The 20,036-nt window shown below is 41.3% G+C and overlaps 1 protein-coding gene and 1 long non-coding RNA gene across 2 annotated transcripts; both read left to right on the top strand.

The window, feature by feature from the left end:
• Positions 1 to 486: 486 nt before the first annotated feature.
• On the top strand, positions 487 to 1,122 carry LOC115631946. Its single transcript, XR_003996250.1, has 3 exons — positions 487 to 660; positions 718 to 991; positions 1,053 to 1,122. It is a non-coding gene; the product is annotated as an uncharacterized LOC115631946 (long non-coding RNA).
• An 11,711-nt stretch (positions 1,123 to 12,833) lies between these two features.
• Positions 12,834 to 19,279, top strand: LOC115631317 (coiled-coil domain-containing protein 170). Its single transcript, XM_030528032.1, has 6 exons — positions 12,834 to 12,974; positions 14,874 to 14,999; positions 15,111 to 15,236; positions 16,889 to 17,704; positions 17,768 to 18,646; positions 18,704 to 19,279. The coding sequence occupies exons 1-6, from the start codon at positions 12,834 to 12,836 to the stop codon at positions 19,277 to 19,279; spliced, it is 2,664 nt and encodes an 887-aa protein (XP_030383892.1).
• The last annotated feature ends 757 nt before the right edge of the window (positions 19,280 to 20,036 follow it).

The following is a 20,036-nucleotide window of genomic DNA, read 5'->3' as shown; positions in this document are numbered from 1 at the left end:
CGACGCACAAGAAACTGCTGAGACGATAAAGTCGCAAAAGCAAACCAAAACACACACATAAAACAACAAAACAGTGAGCCTCTCTCTTTCTCTCAGGCCCACCATCCCGCTCTCAGCTGTAAAATGTTTCATACCAAACGTTTCGCCACTGTGCGGCTTAACCCTTATGTGCACAATTATACCAAAACATATTGAAGGTTTTACTGCAGGAAAGGGGTTTTAAGGTACAACTATGTATGTGAAATAAAAGTAAGATAATATAAATGGAATCGCACAGAGTTATAATCATAGCTAATTGCTATGTAAATTTTTAAAACAATTGATTCAACCGATTTTAACATTCAGATTTGATTAAACAAATTTTTATGACTGATCTTAGCATGTTCTGTGCGTTCCTTCAATTTACACAAGTCGAATATTTCTACAAATAAATAGCAATTTTCATTTGGTTTTTCCAACTTACACATAATGGATACATTTTTCAGCACCTGGACAATGCAATTGGAATGCTTACTTGAGAATCAAGAAAACACTGTTCGTGAGTGCTCACGTTTGGATATCAATCTGGATGAGCGCGAAAGGTTGTGGCAAGCATGCTGGGATAGCTATAATGATTTTATTAACACTTGGCAGGGGTTTATACAATTATTTAATTAAAAAGTACAATTCAATTTTCTTTATTGTTTGTTTTATGTTCCTAATTTAATTTCTTTGCAGAACTGAGTTTGTCAGGCAAAATCCATCAACTTTTTTGCAGCATTAATGAAAAATTGAAAAAATTTAAAATTTTTTAAAGCAACTAAAAATGAATAGATCCTCCAGTTACTGGGCGATTCAACTGCAATGTATACGCGAGAATCAAGAAAATACTCTGCGTGAGTGCTCACGTGAAGATATCAGCGAGGAGGACCGCGACAGCTTATGTGAGATATGCTGGAAGAGCTTTCGTGATTTTTTTTACGCTTGGCACGGCTATATTTTTAATGATTAAGTAAGGCCAATATAATTTATCATTTGATTGTCGTTGTTCGTTTAATGTCGTTTTGTTTCAGACGTACATTGTCAAGGTCATGTGTTAGGCCATGGACCCTCTGCGCAAAAATGCCACCCCACTCAGCCGACAAAATTCTGCAATTGAATTGCGCTTTTTCGGTAGGGGTCCTCTATTGTTACTGTAATCTGTTATACGTTTATGCAATTGTTTTTATTAAATTAGTTGTGTTCCAAATAAAAACAAAAAATTAACAAACACAATTGGCTTGGGGGCCAGCAGTGTGACAAAACAAAGCTCATTCCACCTTTTCAAATGTTTGAGTTGGCGCCAATCAGAAATTTGTGAAACACATTGGAAATGAAACGCATTCAAAGCTAAAAGCCCCCACGAGAGCTGTGTTGCCACCTCCTAAGGACCAAGAGGGCTAGATCAGAAAATTCAACTAGCTATAAATAGCCAAATAAATGATAAAAGTAAGGTAGTAAGTAGTAGTAAGGTAAGTAAACTAAGGATTAGGTGGGTTTTTTTAAGTCACCAAATTTAAAAACAATATCTTAAGAATTAACAAGCGTTTTCATACAACACTATTTTAAAGACATGCTAATTAGTAAACATATAGAGTCAGATTAAAACATTTTTTAGACTAAAACAGCAACTTCAGGTTCTTTAGACTGAGCTTTACAATCAGGTGTTTTCCCGTCTTTTAGAAAATCAAAGCATAACGGGTGGACAATAATAATGAGAAGTGTTGCCAAAGATTGAAAACAAATAAATAAATATAAATAATAACAATAATAAATAACAACAACAATAGCTATAGATCCAACCAGCCAACTTGTAAAATACAAGTTTTTCAGCAATCGGATTTGAACAACTGCATAAATGGCGGGCAAAACAGCTAACTAGTTTGGCAACACTGATTGGAACATGGAACACACTGACACCTAAGAGCCCCAACAAGAGAGCGAACAAGTGATGGCACGCGAGTGCAAGCGAATAAGCCATAGCGTCACAGAGCAGTTCAGCACTATGTAGGCGCATGCGCAGATTGCTTGGAACGGCACAAGAAGCACGAAGTGCGCCAGCAGCGTTTATCTGTGCTGCTTTTTCTGCGCGCCTGCTACAATTCCGGTCTAGATGATGCTCTTGCTGCTCTAGTTTAAGCATTTGGAAGCAAATGCTCGCTGCTGCTGCTGCTGTGCACAACAAGCCCAAGAAGTTCGCTTCATACGTTGTCGAGCTGGCGGGCGGGCGGTCGCTCGGTCGTTCGGAACGGAACCAGCAGCGGGACGCGGACGCGCCCGCAACACCGACGTGGTTGGAGTTGCTTTCATCCACACACTCAACTTTTGAGTTGAATAACGTACGGAGGGCCGCAGCCGCAGCTGCTGCTGCTGCCGCTGCCACCACAACCACCCAAGCGGTCCGAACAGAACCGCTCCAGCGCCACTACCACTGCCATAATTACAATCGCTGTTTCTGCTTCTGCCGCTGCCGCTGCCACTTCCAATCAACGACAATGCTCATTGACTGCGTCGCATTTTTGAACTCTTGAACCTTGCGGTTCCAAATGAGGCGACTGTATGATGATGGTGGCACCACAACCACCCAAAACGACTGGCAAGCCGCCATTTTGGTCGCCGCCGCCGCCGCCATCGCCGGCGTTGCACATAATTTCCATGAAACCTCATGGACTCTAACTGAATAGGAGCGCAGCGTTAACAGGCCAGCGATTCGCTATCGCATGAGATTTCTCGCCCTGACATTCACTCGGTGGTGGTAGTGTTGTTGTTGCCGCTCTTGTTGTCGCTCGTTGCGTTGCGTTCGACGTCTGAGTGTGAATTGTTCACGTTTACTTCAAGCAAGTCTGTGCCTGTGGGTGCATGTCTGTTCGAAAAGCAGAAAGCATGTTTGTTTGTTTGTATTTTTGGTTGGATTTATAACGTTGCGCTCGAGCCCCGACTTCTACCTAATCCAGCACAGATGTCGTTGAGCGTGTGTCTGGGTCTGGGCCTATCTGTTGTTTCATTCATGTCGGATTTAAATATGTTCGTAAGTCGCCTAATTGCTGAATGCGGCATACTTGAGTGAAATGTTTTGGATACACCAGTACACTAAGTCTGTGGTGGATGAGCATGAAGGGATTTGACAGCCAAGGAATTAAAGTTTGAAATCTTAAATTGGTTAACTTTCTTGCAACGGGTATTATTATTATTATTATAAGTAAGTATTTACTTAATATTACACATACCATTTATGTATGTATGCCAACGGCGGCTATTTTCACAACTATGACAAACATTCTTTAAACTTTTCATTTTCTTCGCCGGTTTGAAGTTAATAATCAACCATTTAATCAGGTCGGCTTAGGCCAAATAGATAAATCCGACAAATAAATAAATGAATTTAATTTTCACATTACTGGACAAAGTATTGTTTGTAGAACTTGGAACTCTTTGTGTTACAAACTTTAATGAAAAGTTTTCCACCATGCCCATTTGAAAGTATTTCCACAGCAATAAACGCCAAACCCACTCAATCGTCCTCCAAACAACGGATTGCAATCCACCAACCAACCGAAGGAGCTAACACTCAAAAGCACTTCCACAGCCCTTTTCTGAGCACTCCAAAATATGCTCGTTTGCCCACGTTTGCACGCCCGAAAGGAGCGACTGACTGCCAGGAACCACTTGACCCCATTTAAGCGCATTTTTTGTTACCTCTGTCGAGTTCAAGCGACAGGATGACAGAAAATTTAGCATGGCGTGCCAATTGCCAAAAATTCAGACTCACACACACACATACACACACATAGAGACCCAACCACAAATATTCTAAGTGAGCCAAACAAGTCTCAAATCGGTACTCATGACCTTTCAAATACACACGCACACACACACTCACAAATATGCACACATGAGGCAGATGGTTTTGGAGAGGCACAGCACAGCAAATGCCTGGAAGCATGAAAAAAATCCTTGAAAATATTGATGAACCAGGAGTGCAGTAGCCTGAGCTGCATTACCAAGGCAGCGACAATGCCGACGAAGACAACAATAACTGGAATAACGACCAACGAATAACGACGACCAACAGCAACAGTAACAGCAGCAGCAGCAGCAACAACAACAAACAACAACAATGTGAGTCAAGGCAAGACAGAGCCCATTATCAGCACCCGGACTGGCTGGTTGCTGAGGCTGAATGCCATTTGATCTGCGCCAGCGGAGCATTGCACCATTAGAAGAGTCAAGGCCACAGGCGACGGTCAGAGCCACAGCCACAGCCACAGCTACAGCTGCTGCAGACATTTCTGCTGCTCACTGATGCTGTTGTTGTTGTTGGAAATGAAACCACGGAGGCCGTTAAACTGACGACGCGACGTCTGCAGCCATCAAAGTTAACTGACATTTTTCGGCATCGCACCATGGGCTAGAAATATAAGCAAACTATGAAAAAATGTTTGAAATTTTTAAAGAATATTAAGAGAGAATGGTAGAGTCGAGCAAGTTCGACCTTTTCCTAAAACGAACTTTTTATACCCTGTACCCGTAGGGTAAAAAGGGTATATTAGGTTTGTGCAAAGTATGTAACATACAGAAGGAAGCATCTCCGACCCCATAAAGTATATATATTCCGAATCAGCATGACGAGAGAAATCGATCTAGACATGTACGTCCGTCTGTCCGTCCGTCTGAATGAACGCAAGGATCTCAGAAACTATAAAAGCTAGAATAACCAAAGTTGGCATCCAGATTCTCCTAGGTCCGAGAAAGGACGAGTTTATTTTATTTTTTGGAATTTTCGCCCCCTTCCCCCACTACAGAATTTCGTCAATAGCGTCCACATTTCAAATGCTACCTAAACCAAACTTTGCACACATAATTTATATGTAATTATCTACTGTTGTTAGATAATTCGGTCAATTCTAAGAAAAGTTATTAGCGAAACAAATTCTCCACAGTACAACCCCACCAAACTGCAGCAACAAGTTCGCTCTTCTTCTTCCTCTTTTTGGGCGCATGTAACTCAGTGACGGAAGTTTACCTGGGTACAGGGTATTACACTGTCGGGCTTGCTCGACTGTAGCGTTCTCTCTTGTTTTAAGTTTATTGTAACTTAGAATTAATCTTAAATTGTAATATACTAAGGTCGTCAGGGTGAAAAACTAAAATAAACCTCGTGGTGCCTAGGTACTAGGAGACTGTTCTAGAGATATCGAGTTTTGTCAATGTGGGCCCAGGCGTTCATCCAAAGGGGGAAGCAATGACTTGGTAGTACTCCTAATAAAAATGGTAAGTCACGGTTTATTGAGATATAACACTAGTACTAGTAGATAGATTGGTTCCAAAAAATGCGTATAAAAAAAGTAGTATAAAAAACGTGTAAAAAAATACATTCATCATATGTTATTCTGAATCGTGTTAAATGGAATAATGTCGTGCAACCATATATAAAATTTTTCATTTTGAAACCGTGTTAAATCAAAACCGCGTAAAACCAAAATTAGGTGTATACTCATATATGTAATCGAACTTCAACTATAAATGTTTTAATTTTAAGTGCTATACTTTTCCAAACGCCTGGTTCTATTTTGCACAGATGGGTCTTAAATTATATGTGTTCCTACGATGCTGTTTTGCTCCACAGTGCTTTAGTTCAATGTTCTGATAAGTTTCAAGGACGCCCATTCAAATCGAATGTATTATTCTTACTGTTTCACACACACACATACACACACACCCAACTGGGTAGCCCAAGCAGCGCCTGTCAGCGAACATACACACATACCGCCTTGAACTAAGCACATATGTATGTACAAAATTCACATTTAGGCATGATATAGTAAAGCAATAGAAAAATTCACACCATGCCGCGCCATCATGACTCCGCCATGCTCCCAGAGATGGGCCAGAATCCGTTTTATGGCTGGGAACTGCTTTACGACACCGTCCGCAACTCAGTGATGAAGAAGGCCGATCTGGTGATAGCCTTCACCCATTTCGTCCTAACCAAGCAATTCAATATGGGGGCGATGTCGCCAGATGTGAATCCCCAGATAAAATATATGCGCAAGGGTAGCGAGAAATTGCCGGAGAGATGGAATCGGGATAATGCCAGATACTCCGTCAACTATGTGTACGGTGCCAAGAGGCTGCTCCTTACCGGCAACGTGCAAGGCAGAGAACTAACAATTAGTCTGCAAGATACACATAGCGGTCTAACCACGAGTATTGTGCTGGTACCCGAGAAGTTCGTGGCCTGCATCAAGGGAAACTTGAGTGACGTGATTCCTGGTGCAGATATTCTGAAGGAACGCCTCATCAAGGAACTTATAGGACCTATTTTGATGGGAGCTGCATCGAATGACGATGGATCCCACGCATATATGCATTCAAACTCACATTCGGAACACAGGGACCATAGCTCCTATCACCGACGTCATCGTACACCGGACGATTCTCGGGAAGTCCATTCATCCCGGCGCGAATCGGCAACCCATCTGCCACGTACAGATTCCAAGCTCTACATTAGCCGACACGATCCCAGACGCTATCCAAAATTGGTGCTGGTGGAAAGGCGACCAGACAAAGGAGCTGAGAGAGTGCCGGAAAAGGAAGAGATAGTTTCGAAGAGCGCTAGCGAAGAATATGCTCACTATAACAGCTCTAGGAGGAGAAGGCAGTGAGCATGTTGGCACGGCGGTCACATTTAGTACAAAAATCTAGCCATTACAGAGCAATAGAAATTAAATCAATTTTTTTTATTTATAATAAACAAATGCATCTTCTTTAGAACTTAAGAGCTCTTTTGTTTCTTTTAAAGCTGAAGAAAAGGGGAATTCAATTATCTGTGTATTTGAGAGATATTTCAATTTAGCTACAACAAATATTTAGAACTTTCCATTCATTGCTGATTCATTAGTGATAAATGCACAATTCAGCCCCATAGTGAGTGAAAATTAGGGTCAGTGGGTCATATGAGAAATGCCTTTGATTTTCGTGCAAAGCTAGAATGTGAGATGTTTCCTGCTTAAACCATTAGAAGGCACCCTTTGATCGAACAAAAACATGTTAGGTAGTTGGTTGAAAAGGGGATAAACTGCTTTTTCTTTTTGGTCGCAATAAGGTACATTCATTTAAATACTTAAGGATTCACAGTTTCCAAAACATGCTTGATAACTTGGTAGGAAGAGTAAGACGTGTTTGCTGTTTAATGTTTGATCACGATATAAGTATTAACCACCTTGGAAAAAGGGATGGACAGAAAACATACTTATAAGAGGACGAGAAAAGATTCTCATGAGCTTAGAAGCATTATATCCTCAAGAACATTCTGTGTGAAGGTTGTCTCAAAAGGTTGTTTGGGTTGTTTGGGCCATTGCTGTCTTTTAAAGAGTGTACACCAAGGGAAGCGAAAGGAGGCTGTGCCTTCCAAGGAGGCAGACGAGAGATGTTTATATTCAATGCTACCTTGATGAACTTGAAGCTGTCGACTGTTCAAGAGGAATGCGTTTAGTGAGGAGTGGGGCGGCAAATGAGCGTGCAAGAAGAAGACGTTAACAGGCGGCAACGGTGGTTGGAAAGGATAGGGAGGATGGAAGCTGGGGAGTAGCGAATGGCAGTTGGCGGATGTGTCGTTGACTTCGACGGCCGCCTGCGGGCCAGCTTGTGTGTGTGTGTGTGCGAGTAGAGGCAAGTGACCAATGCAAGATAAAACCAACAAAAACAACAACCGCAACAACAGGCGCAGCAAGAAGTAGTAGAAGAAAAAACAAACAGCAACCGCAGCAGCATAAACAAAACGAGGCAACAACAAAAACGACAGCAGAACTGAAGAATCAACCGACCAAGCGAGCGACAGCGACCCTGGCAGCGAATTCAATGCAATAAAAACGAGTAGAATGTAAAGTCGCAGGAAGCCGACTTTTGTGTACGCTTCAATTCATTTAACTTAATAATTATTTTATTTTAAATATTAATAGATACATATGTAGTAGAATGTAAAGTCGCAGGAAGCCGACTTTTGTGTACGCTTCAATTCATTTAACGTAATAATTATTTTATTTTAAATATTAATAGATACATATGTAGTAGAATGTAAAGTCGCAGGAAGCCGACTTTTGTGTACGCTTCAATTCATTTAACTTAATAATTATTTTATTTTAAATATTAATAGATACATATGCTGATTTGTATAAACTAACTTTAATTAATATACTCCACCGATTCAGTAATTTATTTTGCATAATATTTCATTTTAAAAAATTTGATCATATTTTAATTTGTTAAATTAAATCTGTTATATTCAGCAGTTCATTTAATTAAATTTAATTTTTTTTTTTTAAATTACAAAACTAGTACTGAAATAAGCTTAGTTTTTTTAATATAAGTATAATTAAGCAATGCATTCATTTAATTATAAAAGTTTGAATAAAAAATTTGGTAAAATTAAAAGAAAAGATAAATGTGTTGTTTTTGGGTATAACTTTTTTAGAAATTACAAATTAAAGAATCACAGCAGTTACATACATATAAGCAGACTTCTTTAGAAATGAAGTGGAAGATGGTAGAGTTCATAGGAAAAACTCAACACTTTTTTTCCCAAAGCCAGCTCTTATACTTTCCTGGAGCTTATACAGACCTGAGAAAACTCGTCTTCTCAATCTGATCAATCGGCCACGCTTCCTTTTGGCTGTTACAAAAAGTGTTAGATTTCATAATGCCTTGTCACCCTTTGGGAGCAGGGTATAAAAAATGCTGTGCTTATGTTGCCGATGCTGTTGTTGTTATCTCTCTGCTGGTGCTGCTGCTGCTTTTTGTTAAATTCTTCTTTTTTTAAAGCAAACACACACTCACTCGCATGGCTTCCTGCAGCCGTTTAATGTATGCATGTGTTTGTTTGTGTGTGTGTGTGTGTGTGTGTTTACAAGAGAGAGATGCGAGTCCGACGACTAAACACTGTGGGAAAATTCAGGCCGTGGGAATAAAATTCGACATTTGTTAAGGTGTTGGCGAACAGGCGAGCAGAAGCAGAGAGCACGCCATGAGAACAAAGCGACGAAAGCGGAAAAAAATAAAATGTGGAAAATAAAATGCTGGGGATGTCGTTCCCAATGGTATTCTGCCTGCCTCTCTATCAGTGCTTATGCATGTATGTATGCGTATATATGTACTTGTATGTATGTAGTATGTGTGCATGGCTCTGCGCCTGAGTGTAGAGTGTGTGTGTGTGTGTGTGAGGGCAGCATAAAGAGATGAAGCCACAAAGAGACAATATCATGGCTGCTTGCATGTTGCAGACGAGCCCAGACTGCAATGAGAGCGGGAGTGAGAGAGAGAGGGAGAGAAAGCGTACAAGAGCGAGAGAGCTGTACACATGGGCCCTTATGTTGCCAGACGCGTCCCTCTTGCCCGTTCCTTATTCCCTTTTAGTGCTTGTGCCGTCGTATTATTTGGTTCGTGCAACATTTTGTAGCATGCAGGCGTTGGCGCAGCTGACAACGCACAGATTTCAACGGAACAATTCAGAATAGGCGCCCAGCAGTGCATAGACACCATCCGCGATAATTGCATGTTGCAAGGCGAGGCAGCAACAGAAGCAGCCGCAGCCGCAGCCACAGCCACAGCAGCAGCAGCAGCAGCAGCAGAGACGGCAACAGAGACAGCAACAGAGTCGCCACTGATTGCGACGACTACGATTTCAGCTAACATAGGCCCTTAAAAGCCACCAAAACAGCTCATGTTCAGATGTCGCCCTGCGGGCATCATTAGGGTAGAAGGTTCCGATTAGAAACTGCAGCAGGCACACAGCACAGTGCAGAAGGCGAATGCTGCTTCCAACCATCCGCTAATCGGGCAATGGGCATCGGGTATCGGGTATCGGGCAATCCATAATAGCAACTGCAGCGCCTGCCTGGGAACCGGGACGTGCGCCCTTTAGCCAGACACCAGACACAGAGACAGAGAGAAGCAAGAACTACTATATTTTTAGCAGGAAATTGCAGAAGCAAACAGCAAAAAAGAAATGAATAAATGAAGAGGCAATCGGCGGGCCATTGTGTAAAGAGGAGCACGATAAAATGGACAGACCAGGCAGCATGGCATGGCATGGCATGGCATGAGTTTTTATGCTGCCAGCATAAAAACGTGGCAATACCGGCGACTTCAGGATGCCAGGGGAGCGGCAACCAATACTGAAGAAGTTGCCAACAAACTCAGGCAGAAACGATACGCCAGAAAACCAGACCTGTCCCATCATTGAGAACATTCTGGCTTGTGTGTTCATTAATGATCGCTCAATAATAACAGCTCCGAACATGAGCCCTAATGACCGACTTTTTCTTCAGAAAGGGTAACTAAACAGAGCGATAGATATAATTATTCCTGCATTGAGACTATGTACATTAATGAAGCATCTTTTATACTTCAGTAGTACTTTGTAAATTATTTTAATTAGCTGAGTTGCCCAGCTTTTTATACTCATTTTCCAATTGGTAAGGGTATTATGCAATCGTTTAATAGTTGAATAAGAAAGGCCAAGTTTATATATTATTACATATTATACAACATCTAACCTAAAGAAAAATTAGTTTAATATACATATGTACAAGTATATATATATATATATATTTTTTTTTAATGGCTGTTCTACATTTTTTCTACCCTCAGAGCTAAAGATATTACCTTTATTAGATTTAAATATAATTTAGAGTTGATTAATTATACTGAACGTATCCAAAGTTTGAAAAGAAAGTACCTTCCCTTAAATAAAATAATTTCATTTAGTAACACCGGCTTCCATATTTCATGCGACAATGAATGTAATATTTCGATAAACTTATTCCATCATGCTACTTAAGCATTAGTACGCTTTTTCGGGGAATTAAAAGCACGATAGACTCTTTTAATATATTATGCTCTTCCCCTATTGATGACTGATATTATTTTAAACGTAATTTAAAACTTTTTAAGCAGCCTACGCAATTTACGCTTGAAGTCCAAACATAAATAAATGCAGGTACATTGGAACTATTTCTTTATGTTCACAGCTTTTTGTGTGCAAAGCAAATAAGTTTAAGTAAATAAAACAAAAGCAATCTGTTACATAACAGGTAAATAAAAATGGACATACACATCCATAAATAACACTGTGTTAGCAACCAGAGCTAAAATAATAAATAGGATAATAAGTATTTGTGAACTTAACCCCAACTTCGACTCTTATAGCTGGCGTGCATTGAACTTATAAATTTAGGAGCGAAGTGTGTATAGTTTTGTCAAAATGTCCAATATTAACAAACGACAAGTATGTGTATTTATAATTATTAATAGGAGAGTCTAACAGAAGGATTAAGGATAAGACTCTGCAATTCTATTTGGTCTTTTGTGAACGAAATTTTCTGATAATAAAGAAGGATAAAATATTCAGCCTGATAAGCAGTTTATCCTGTTCCATCCCTATTTTAAACTATCCCCAATAAAATGAGCAAGCGAAAGTAATTAAAAATGTATATATGAGAACCTCAGATATACCTATATCTGAAAGTCCCAGGTATGTTTTATAAAAGAGGCATTTGTAAAAATCATTTCATTATTACAATCCTTTCTGTTCTTAAAAGTTTCTTATAGGTTCTTAAAAGGTTTCTATAATAATAATTATGTACTATATTTGTTGCTTTAATTCATTTTTTTGGTATGGCGAAAATATTTAAAAATGTATATATGAGAAGGTACTTATATCTGAAAGCCCCCGGTATGTTTTTAAAAAACAGGCATTTCTAATAATTTAAATTAAAAAATTGTTTCATTATTGCTATCCTTTCTATTCATAGTGAGGCTAAAGATCTATATTAATTAATTACTATTATTATTATTATTATTAATTAGTATGTACTATTTTTATTGCTTTAGTTCATATTGTTGGTACACTATGTTTGTGTAAAGAATGTAACCGGCAGAAGGAAGCATTCAGCAGCCTAAATAATCTACAGTTTTTTGTGTCTAACCATTTAGTTGTTGCCTTAATGTTTCAAAAAAAGCACAACATTTCAGCTTTGATTTACAAATAGACTAATAAATTATTTCAATTTTCATGTTTCATTTTGAGACTTTCTGGTTTTTTTTCTTGTTATTTTTTTGAACAGGTTACATGTTCATTTCCTGCAATTTGAATAACTTCTCGTACCCCCAGCTGCTGGAGTTCCAAATATATGCATGCAGTTGCCACATCCATCAATAAAAGTCGGAAAAGGGTGGGCCTGACGACAAAATCAAAGTCATTGCCATTTAAAAGCAAACAGCGCCTCAACTTCAATGCAAACATTTCGTAGCATGTCTGACAATATTTATGCGCCTGTCGAGCTACATGTTGTGGGAGGATGTGGGTGTGTGTGTGTGTGTGTGTGTGTGTGTGTGTGTGCACCCAGGTGTGGGTAAATGGTAAATGCTGGCAGACAGCGACAATGAAATTACTGCAAAACGATTTGCGGGCGCTGCCTGCGTCCTGGCCTGCGTCCTGGCTATTGGTGGCTGGTGGAAGGATAGAAATTGAATTTGCAATTTTCAGAATCGAATCAAGTTATTATAGCATATTTTGCGGGGCCTTAGCAACACCCACATGGCTCGGCTATTATGTATAGTTATTTATGCACCTGGCAACAGCCCGCGACATAGCTTTGGTTGTAGTTGTTGCCAAGCCAGCATAGCCATTGTTTACGATTAGAAAATAGAAATAGAAAACCCAACTACTCACACAGCATAGCTCATTTTCACTTCCAGCCAAGGTTGAAGTTCTCCGCTCAAAAGGTGCTACTGCTTAGCTAATTACTGGGCCAGCAATGCCAGCCAATCTGAGGCCCAACACCAACGGCAATACGCCCGAGGATTGGCGCATCTTCGAGCTCCTCTGTACCGCCGGAATCAAGGATAGAAAGCCCTCGGCGGTGCCGTCGCCATCGCCTTTGCCAACCTGTTACGAGGTAAGTCCACGGCTCTTTCCGGCTTCGATGAGCGCACATTTTTTGCATAAATTTGAATTACTCACGTCAGTAGTTGTATCGTTTTAACGGTTATCTAAAATTAGCTGTGCCTAGTCGCGCATGTTCACCAAAATTGCCGGATTTATGTGCTTCATTCCTACTCGTATAATGGCAAGTTTTGGAGAGCGAGGAGTTGCCTCCCCGCCACATAAATATGTGCAGTTAGCTGTTGTTGGGTGTGAAATTTATGCGGTTGTTAGGGAAAAGTTTTCCGTTTTCCGCGTTCATTTGTTTTTGTTTATTTTAGCGTTTAAGTCGAGAGCGGGGAGAGGTAACTATTTCTGAGTGCTCTGTTCACATGAATTTGCATAAAACGTGTGCAGATTGTCACAGTGGGTTAAAGCGGGAATTAGCACGTTTGTCAAATAGAGATTTGAAATTTTAGGAAGGAAATACTTTAGCTGTAAAAACCTAACCAACTACCTGATACTTACAATTGCAGCAGCTAAATGGGTTGCCGTTTCAGTTATCTGTCTAGTTGAAAGGAAAGGAAATTCCTGAAAATATTAACCTTTTGCCCAGAAACCCAGAAACTAACAGGCTATGACGTAAAGTAATTTTGAATCGAATGTTGTAAAAATTTTGCCACAAAACGTTGAATATTGTAAAGAATTGATTCCATAGTTCGTTTTAATATTAAAATGTCTTAAAATGGGAATAAAGCTTAATAGCTCTAGATCCAATTCTTTCCAGCTACCAATCCCTATAATACACCTAAGTGTATGTGAGTGCTTAAAAAATTTAAATTGCGAGGCCTGTCGGCAAAGGGTTCTGTAGATAAAGAGATCTGTGGGAAGGGTAGTATATAATAACAATTCTAAAGCTTGTGATTTTGCATGAGAAATTAACTTTCATTTAAATCAGAACTATTTCTTAAATTGACAGTAACAGTATCCAAAAGCTATATCAGCTATATAATTAGCCCCCTGAATTGCTGAGCCACTACAATTGCTTTAAGCTTGTTAACTCTTTAAACGTTTTAACTCTAGAGAGATCTAAAGTGATCTGTAGTTTTAGATATCCTAGGCCTAGAGACCCCTAGATAAGTGATCTATTTATTTTCTATTTTCTATTTATTTTCTATCATATATCATATATGTTTTATATATTTATTTGTAAGAGCATGAATCTATATATTACGTGCATGCTTTTGTCTGATAAATTGCTTTTCTTTAAAGCCAGAAAATGCACAAACAAATTTGCAAACCCGCAAAGGCTTCAAGTCTTTTATATTCTGCCTGCCCACAAAATTGCTGGGCGACTTAAATTACCTGAACCCCACCCCGGAGGCTAAGTTTTCAGCAGGCCTAACCGAACTTGCACACCTCATTTTCCGGTTCCGGTCGCAGAACGCAACAATTTTGTGGTCCGGGACACAAATTCGTTCACACTGTGCACTTTTTGGGTTGGCGTGCGTGCCTTCGTTTGGACTGCATCGGCAGCGGTATTGGCGCCATGTGAATGACCCAAATAACAACAAACAAACAAACAAACAAATGAAAACTTTGCGATACGAAAGCGTCCTCTGTCCGCTCCCCCCTCTGTTTGAGTAGCTCAGCAGTTTTCACTTATGTCGCCGCCCTGACAACAACAACTCCATCGACCCCCCAATTAACTGCCTTTGAGCATAAATGCGAAGTAGTGTGTGATGTGATGTTATGTTGCCGTAAATTCCAAAAAGCCTTGCCAAGTTGGCTCGATTATTGCCCAGTTGTTAGGCATTGTTGCCAATGCCAGCCGCTTGCATTAAAGCTAGAAACCAGGAGGCTCAGTTGGACTTTGGCAGTTGCGACGTACGGTTGCCCATAATTGGTAGTAGCCAGGGACTAATTTAGACAGAACTCTGTAGTTGTAGTTGTTGTTGCTGTTGTTTCGGGCAAAATGCCAAGTGATAATCACTCATCGCATTTGCATCATCACCACCACACGCTGGGTGGCGGATTGTCGCCCCATCGCCATCATTTGGTAGGGCGGGCTCGCACTCATCCCATGGCTTTCCCACTCCTCCTCTAGCTGCCTCTCTAAAGCGCTCTACTCCTAAATACTATATATGTGTGTGTGTACTATATTTCCCAGCTGGACACATCGTGCGGCAATGCAGGCATTTCCATAACCGAGCACCACTCCAGCATAGACATGACGACCACACTGCGCAGCGAGCTGGCGGCGTTATCCTACAAGAAGGACCGTCTGGCCAGCGAGGTAAGCACAGCTGGATAACCAACTTTTAAATCTGTAAAGGGTAGTGCTAATCAAAAATACCCTACCTATACCTTTATAAGAACATTTATTTCCATCTCCTATACAGCATTGTCAGCAACTGCGAATTAATTTTTTAAAGAATTATAATAATTACAAAAATTTAAATCTTTAAAGGGTAGTTCTAATCTATCTAGTTCTATTTTGATAAGAAGGTTTGTTTCCATCACCTATCCAGCGATTGCGAATATATACAGAGCCATTTTTTAAAGAATTATAATAATTAGACGAAATAATAATTACCGATTTTTAGAGCACACTGAAATCTCTGAAAAAATGTCTTTAATTTAAATATTTAAGTTTTTAAATTTATCGAGGTGGAATTTTTTTTTTTTGAGCTCACATTGCTCATTCTTTTGAAAATTTGATTATTTTTACTTTTTCTTTAAGAAGAAGATATGCATATACTATATGTACAAGTATGTATATATCTTATTCTATTCTATGGAATACATTTATTTAAAAAATTCGTTTGAAGAAATCTGTATTCTCTCTTTAATTTTTTTTGCCCTTTGAGTAAATGAGTTTGTTTGGCATTTTCAAAAACTAGTTGTTGATTGTTGGGGATATTTTGATTTTTAAATTTACTAATCAAAATTACTAATCAAGGCTTTGTAAGGCTATCCAGAATTTCTATTCACCTATGTTCTAAGTTGCGTTTAAATTTGTTTATTTTCAAGTTGCTAGCTATCGAGAAGTCAATTACAAAATGTTTAAATTTTGAAGGGGATAAAAATTGAATTAATATATATTTTTTTTCATTTATTACAGCTAATATATAATTACAAATTAAATGCTAGCTTAAATTTAAACGGAGCATTAGCTGCTATGGGCTTAAGCTCCCTGTATGCACAATATAATGATTTTTATAATTTTAATAACATTTAACAATTAATTACAACACATTTAATAGAGAACATATATTTAAAGAGTATCTGTTAATGTAATGCTTATGTCCAATGATAGGAGAGATTTAATTCACACAGTTTTTGGTAAAGATAAGGAACTTAAAAATAAATTCAAAATTCTGGGGCCTTGGTTGGGTTAGAATCAGAAGGGGCTTGTTTTCTGCTGGCTTCTAAAATTTTACTATTTTTAAGGACATCTTCGACTGTTATTCGAACAGGTTGTCAACAGACTTGGCAGTTGCTGGATAGTGATGCGTCCATAAAGTGCAAATGTGTTTAATAAGAGTGTTCTAAGTCTAATTAATTGGATTTGAACATTTTTGTTCAGTATGACGAACAAAATCGTTGCATAAAATATTATTGGGATTTACGAGTTGTTACCACTCGAAGGATTAAGTAAGTGCTATAGTTCGTTGCTTATTTTCGCTTACAACCAGGTATAGACGCGAATAGGTGTTATTATTACAATTTAGATTATTTACTAGTATTTAAATGTGTATTTCAAAGTCGGGGGAATACCCGACATTAGCTTTTCCACTTGTTTGTTTTTCCGTCGATACATCTGCCTACCATCTAAGGTATATGGAACAACCAATTTGTGGTCAAAAGTAGGGCCAATATTGGAGTTAAATTTTTCTTCAGCCATAAATATATTGTTTTAGATTCCACAATCTCTTTACTTTCCAGTTAGCCGAGACACGCTCTGTTTTGTGTGCCAGGGAAGCGGACTGCGAGACTCTGCGAGCGCAAGCAGCTCGTCAGACGGCGCTGATAGGTTCGCTCCAGAGTCGCTTGCAGGCGGCCGAGAACCGCGAGCAGTCCATGCAGGCCCATTGCGACTCCACAGTCCACACAATGCAGCGCGAGAAGCGGCACTCGGATGAGCGCAATAAGGAACTGATTTGTAAGCTGCAACATCTAGAGACGCAGGCGGCCAGCGAGGAGTCGCAGAAGGAGCAGGCCAAAGCACAGCTGCAGGACCTGCTGCGCCGTCTAAGTGTGTGTCTGGGCATGGATGTGTGCGAGAACGCACACCTAACCCCCGAATGTGTGCTATCTCGGGCCGAGGAGGTCGTGCTGGAGCTGCAGCGTGCCAAGGCGAAGGTAAGCTCCACCTGCGACACCCTAAGCAGCTGTGAGAACGAGCTGCTGAATCTCAAGTCGCTGGCGAACATCGAGAAGCAGCGTCTGACGGCGCAGCTAGATGGTGCGGGCAATCATAATCATGAGCTGGAGGGGCGCTGTCGGCAGTACGAACGCGATTTGCAAATACAACGCGATCGCCTGACGGAGTCCGAGATAAATGGCGAGAAACTGAAGGAGGAGTTGCGCGGATTCGAGTCGCGTTGTCATCGCCTGCAAAACAATTTGGATCGCATACAGAGCGATCGACTGCAGTTTTTGCGCGTACTGAGCAATCAGCTGAATGTGCCCGAGCCCTGCGAAACACTGATCAAGGATAAGCTGAGGGAGACGCTGGTGGAGAATCAAAGCATGCATACGGTGAGGGAAACTTGTCCTAAATACTAGTATATGTTGATTAATTATTTCCCCCCGACATGACAGCAACTGCATTCGTTACGCGATCAGCTAAGCAATGAGCACGAGAAACTGAAGGAGACTCAGGAGTCCACCGAGTGTCGTCTGCGCACTTGCGAGTCGCAGAAATGCGAGCTGGGCGAGCGTCTGGAGAAGTGTCACGCCGAAATTCATGCGCTGCGCAAGGACCATCTGGGCCTCTCCGAGTTCCTGCAGCGCCTGGCCAGCGCCATGAATTGGAGCGAGTGTACGGCGCCACCAGCGCTTGGTGCAGACACTCATCTCATGGCTGACAATTTGCTGGAGCGGGCTGAGCGTTTGACTGCCCATTGCGAGCACGAACTAGCCCATCAGCATCATCATCACACCCCGGAGAAGGGTGCCTGCTGCTCCGACCATCACCAACACCATCATGGCAAGCTGCGACGCGAGCGCTCCTGCCACGACATTCCGCTCAAGGACAGCAGCAGCGTCTACAACCTGCAGCGACGGGTGCGGGTGCTGCGCGAACAGGTGCAGCGGAGGGACCTGCACCTGGAACTGCTGCGTCGCAAGTTGGCCATCATTGAGGATGGGGCGCGGGGCAAGTGTATGTTGCAGGGCGAGCGCGATGATGCCGTTTGTCGGGCGAAGAAAGCGGCCAAGCAGGTGGATAAGCTGACCGCCCAACTGGCCGATGCGCGCTCCCAAATCGCTGAGGTTAAGGCTCAGCTAGCCGAGGCTGTGGAGTATAAGATCACCTCGTTGGAGCGTGCACGTAAAATCGATGAGCTGACCACACAAATTTGCGATCTGGAGGACGAGAAGACACGCCTGCTGGCTCAACTGAGTGCCCTGAAGGAGCGCATGAAGTCCTCCTGCGAGTCCAATCAGAACCGGCGCTGTCGTGACGAGTCCCTCATCAACGTGAGTGCAACAAAGTCTGCCAGTATGAGGCATCCACATCTGCTCTTTTCTTTACAGTCGCTGCGTGAGGACGTTAGCCGCCTCAGTGCTCAACTATCGGATGCCAATCAGCGCCTCTCCCATCTGCAATCCTTCCGCACTTCGGTGGCACGCACCCTGCATTTGCGAGACTTGCCCGAAACGGATCTGCTGCATCGTCTGCAAGCTCTGTGCTCGGCCCATCAGGAGTTCACGATGCTGTCCAAGCGCTACGAAGCTGCCTCGCCGGTGGGCGACCATCCTTGTCCGCGCTTCGACGACGTCACACCCCCCTCCACCCACTGTCGACAACCTCGCGATCTCAGCTCGCCACCGCCCTTCCATCACAAGACCTCGGCCAGTGTCGAACACCACCACAGTTCGAGTAGCCACCACCACAACCACAACCACAGTCACAGCCATGGCCATAGCCACGCCCACACGCGTCATCAGCAGCGCCAGCGTAGCAAGAGCCGCGACAAACGCCTGCACGACGAATGCTTCGACACGGATGTCCATCGCCTGCATCATGGCTGCAAGGACGACGGCCTGCTGGCCAACAACTCTGGCGGCAGCTGTGACGACGACTACGACTTCAAGTCCAAATATTGCTAAACACCACCAAACCAACACCCAAACCAATACCCAGCTAGCATTTCCTTTGACTAAATAAATACGTTCAAGCAACCAGACATTTTTTGCACTAAAAGGGAAAAATAAAAAGTTATATACAAGGTATGTTTAAGAGAAAAGGCGAATTTAATTCCCGTTAGTTTTAACAATCCACGCTTTTGGAATTTCAGGCAGTCTTCAGTCTTGATGGTTCCGGTGTGATTCGAACCAATACCCTACTAACAAACAAACATTGCGGTATTCCTGCTAGCTCGTTAAGGATATGCTAGGCTCTGAAATGGGAGTAACAACTTGCTTTGGCATGGTTTCTTAGCAGTTCTTCAGCACTTTATTCAAACAAGCTGGGATTTCCCTGCTTAGGAATGTCCTTAATATCGATATTTCTTATAAAAATCGATCGAAACATCGAATTAAAATCGAAAACAATCGCATACGTTACATGGCATGTTTCTTAGCAGTCCTTCAGCACTTTTTTTGAAACAAGCCATATCACAGTTTTATTACTTTTGTGAATTTTCTGGGATTTCCCTGCTTAGGAATGTCCTTAATATCGATATTTTTTATAAAAATCGATCGAAACATCGAATTAAAATCGAAAACAATCGCATACGTTACATGGCATGTTTCTTAGCAGCCCTTCAGCACTTTTTTTGAAACAAGCCATATCACAGTTTTATTACTTTTGTGAATTTTCTGGGATTTCCCTGCTTAGAAATGTCCTTAATATCGATATTTTTTA

Source organism: Scaptodrosophila lebanonensis, unplaced genomic scaffold (assembly GCF_003285725.1).
Source record: "Scaptodrosophila lebanonensis strain 11010-0011.00,11010-0021.00 unplaced genomic scaffold, SlebRS2 tig00001412-arrow-pilon, whole genome shotgun sequence".
Taxonomy (NCBI): domain Eukaryota; kingdom Metazoa; phylum Arthropoda; class Insecta; order Diptera; family Drosophilidae; genus Scaptodrosophila; species Scaptodrosophila lebanonensis.
This window is presented reverse-complemented; position numbering and strand designations above follow the sequence as displayed.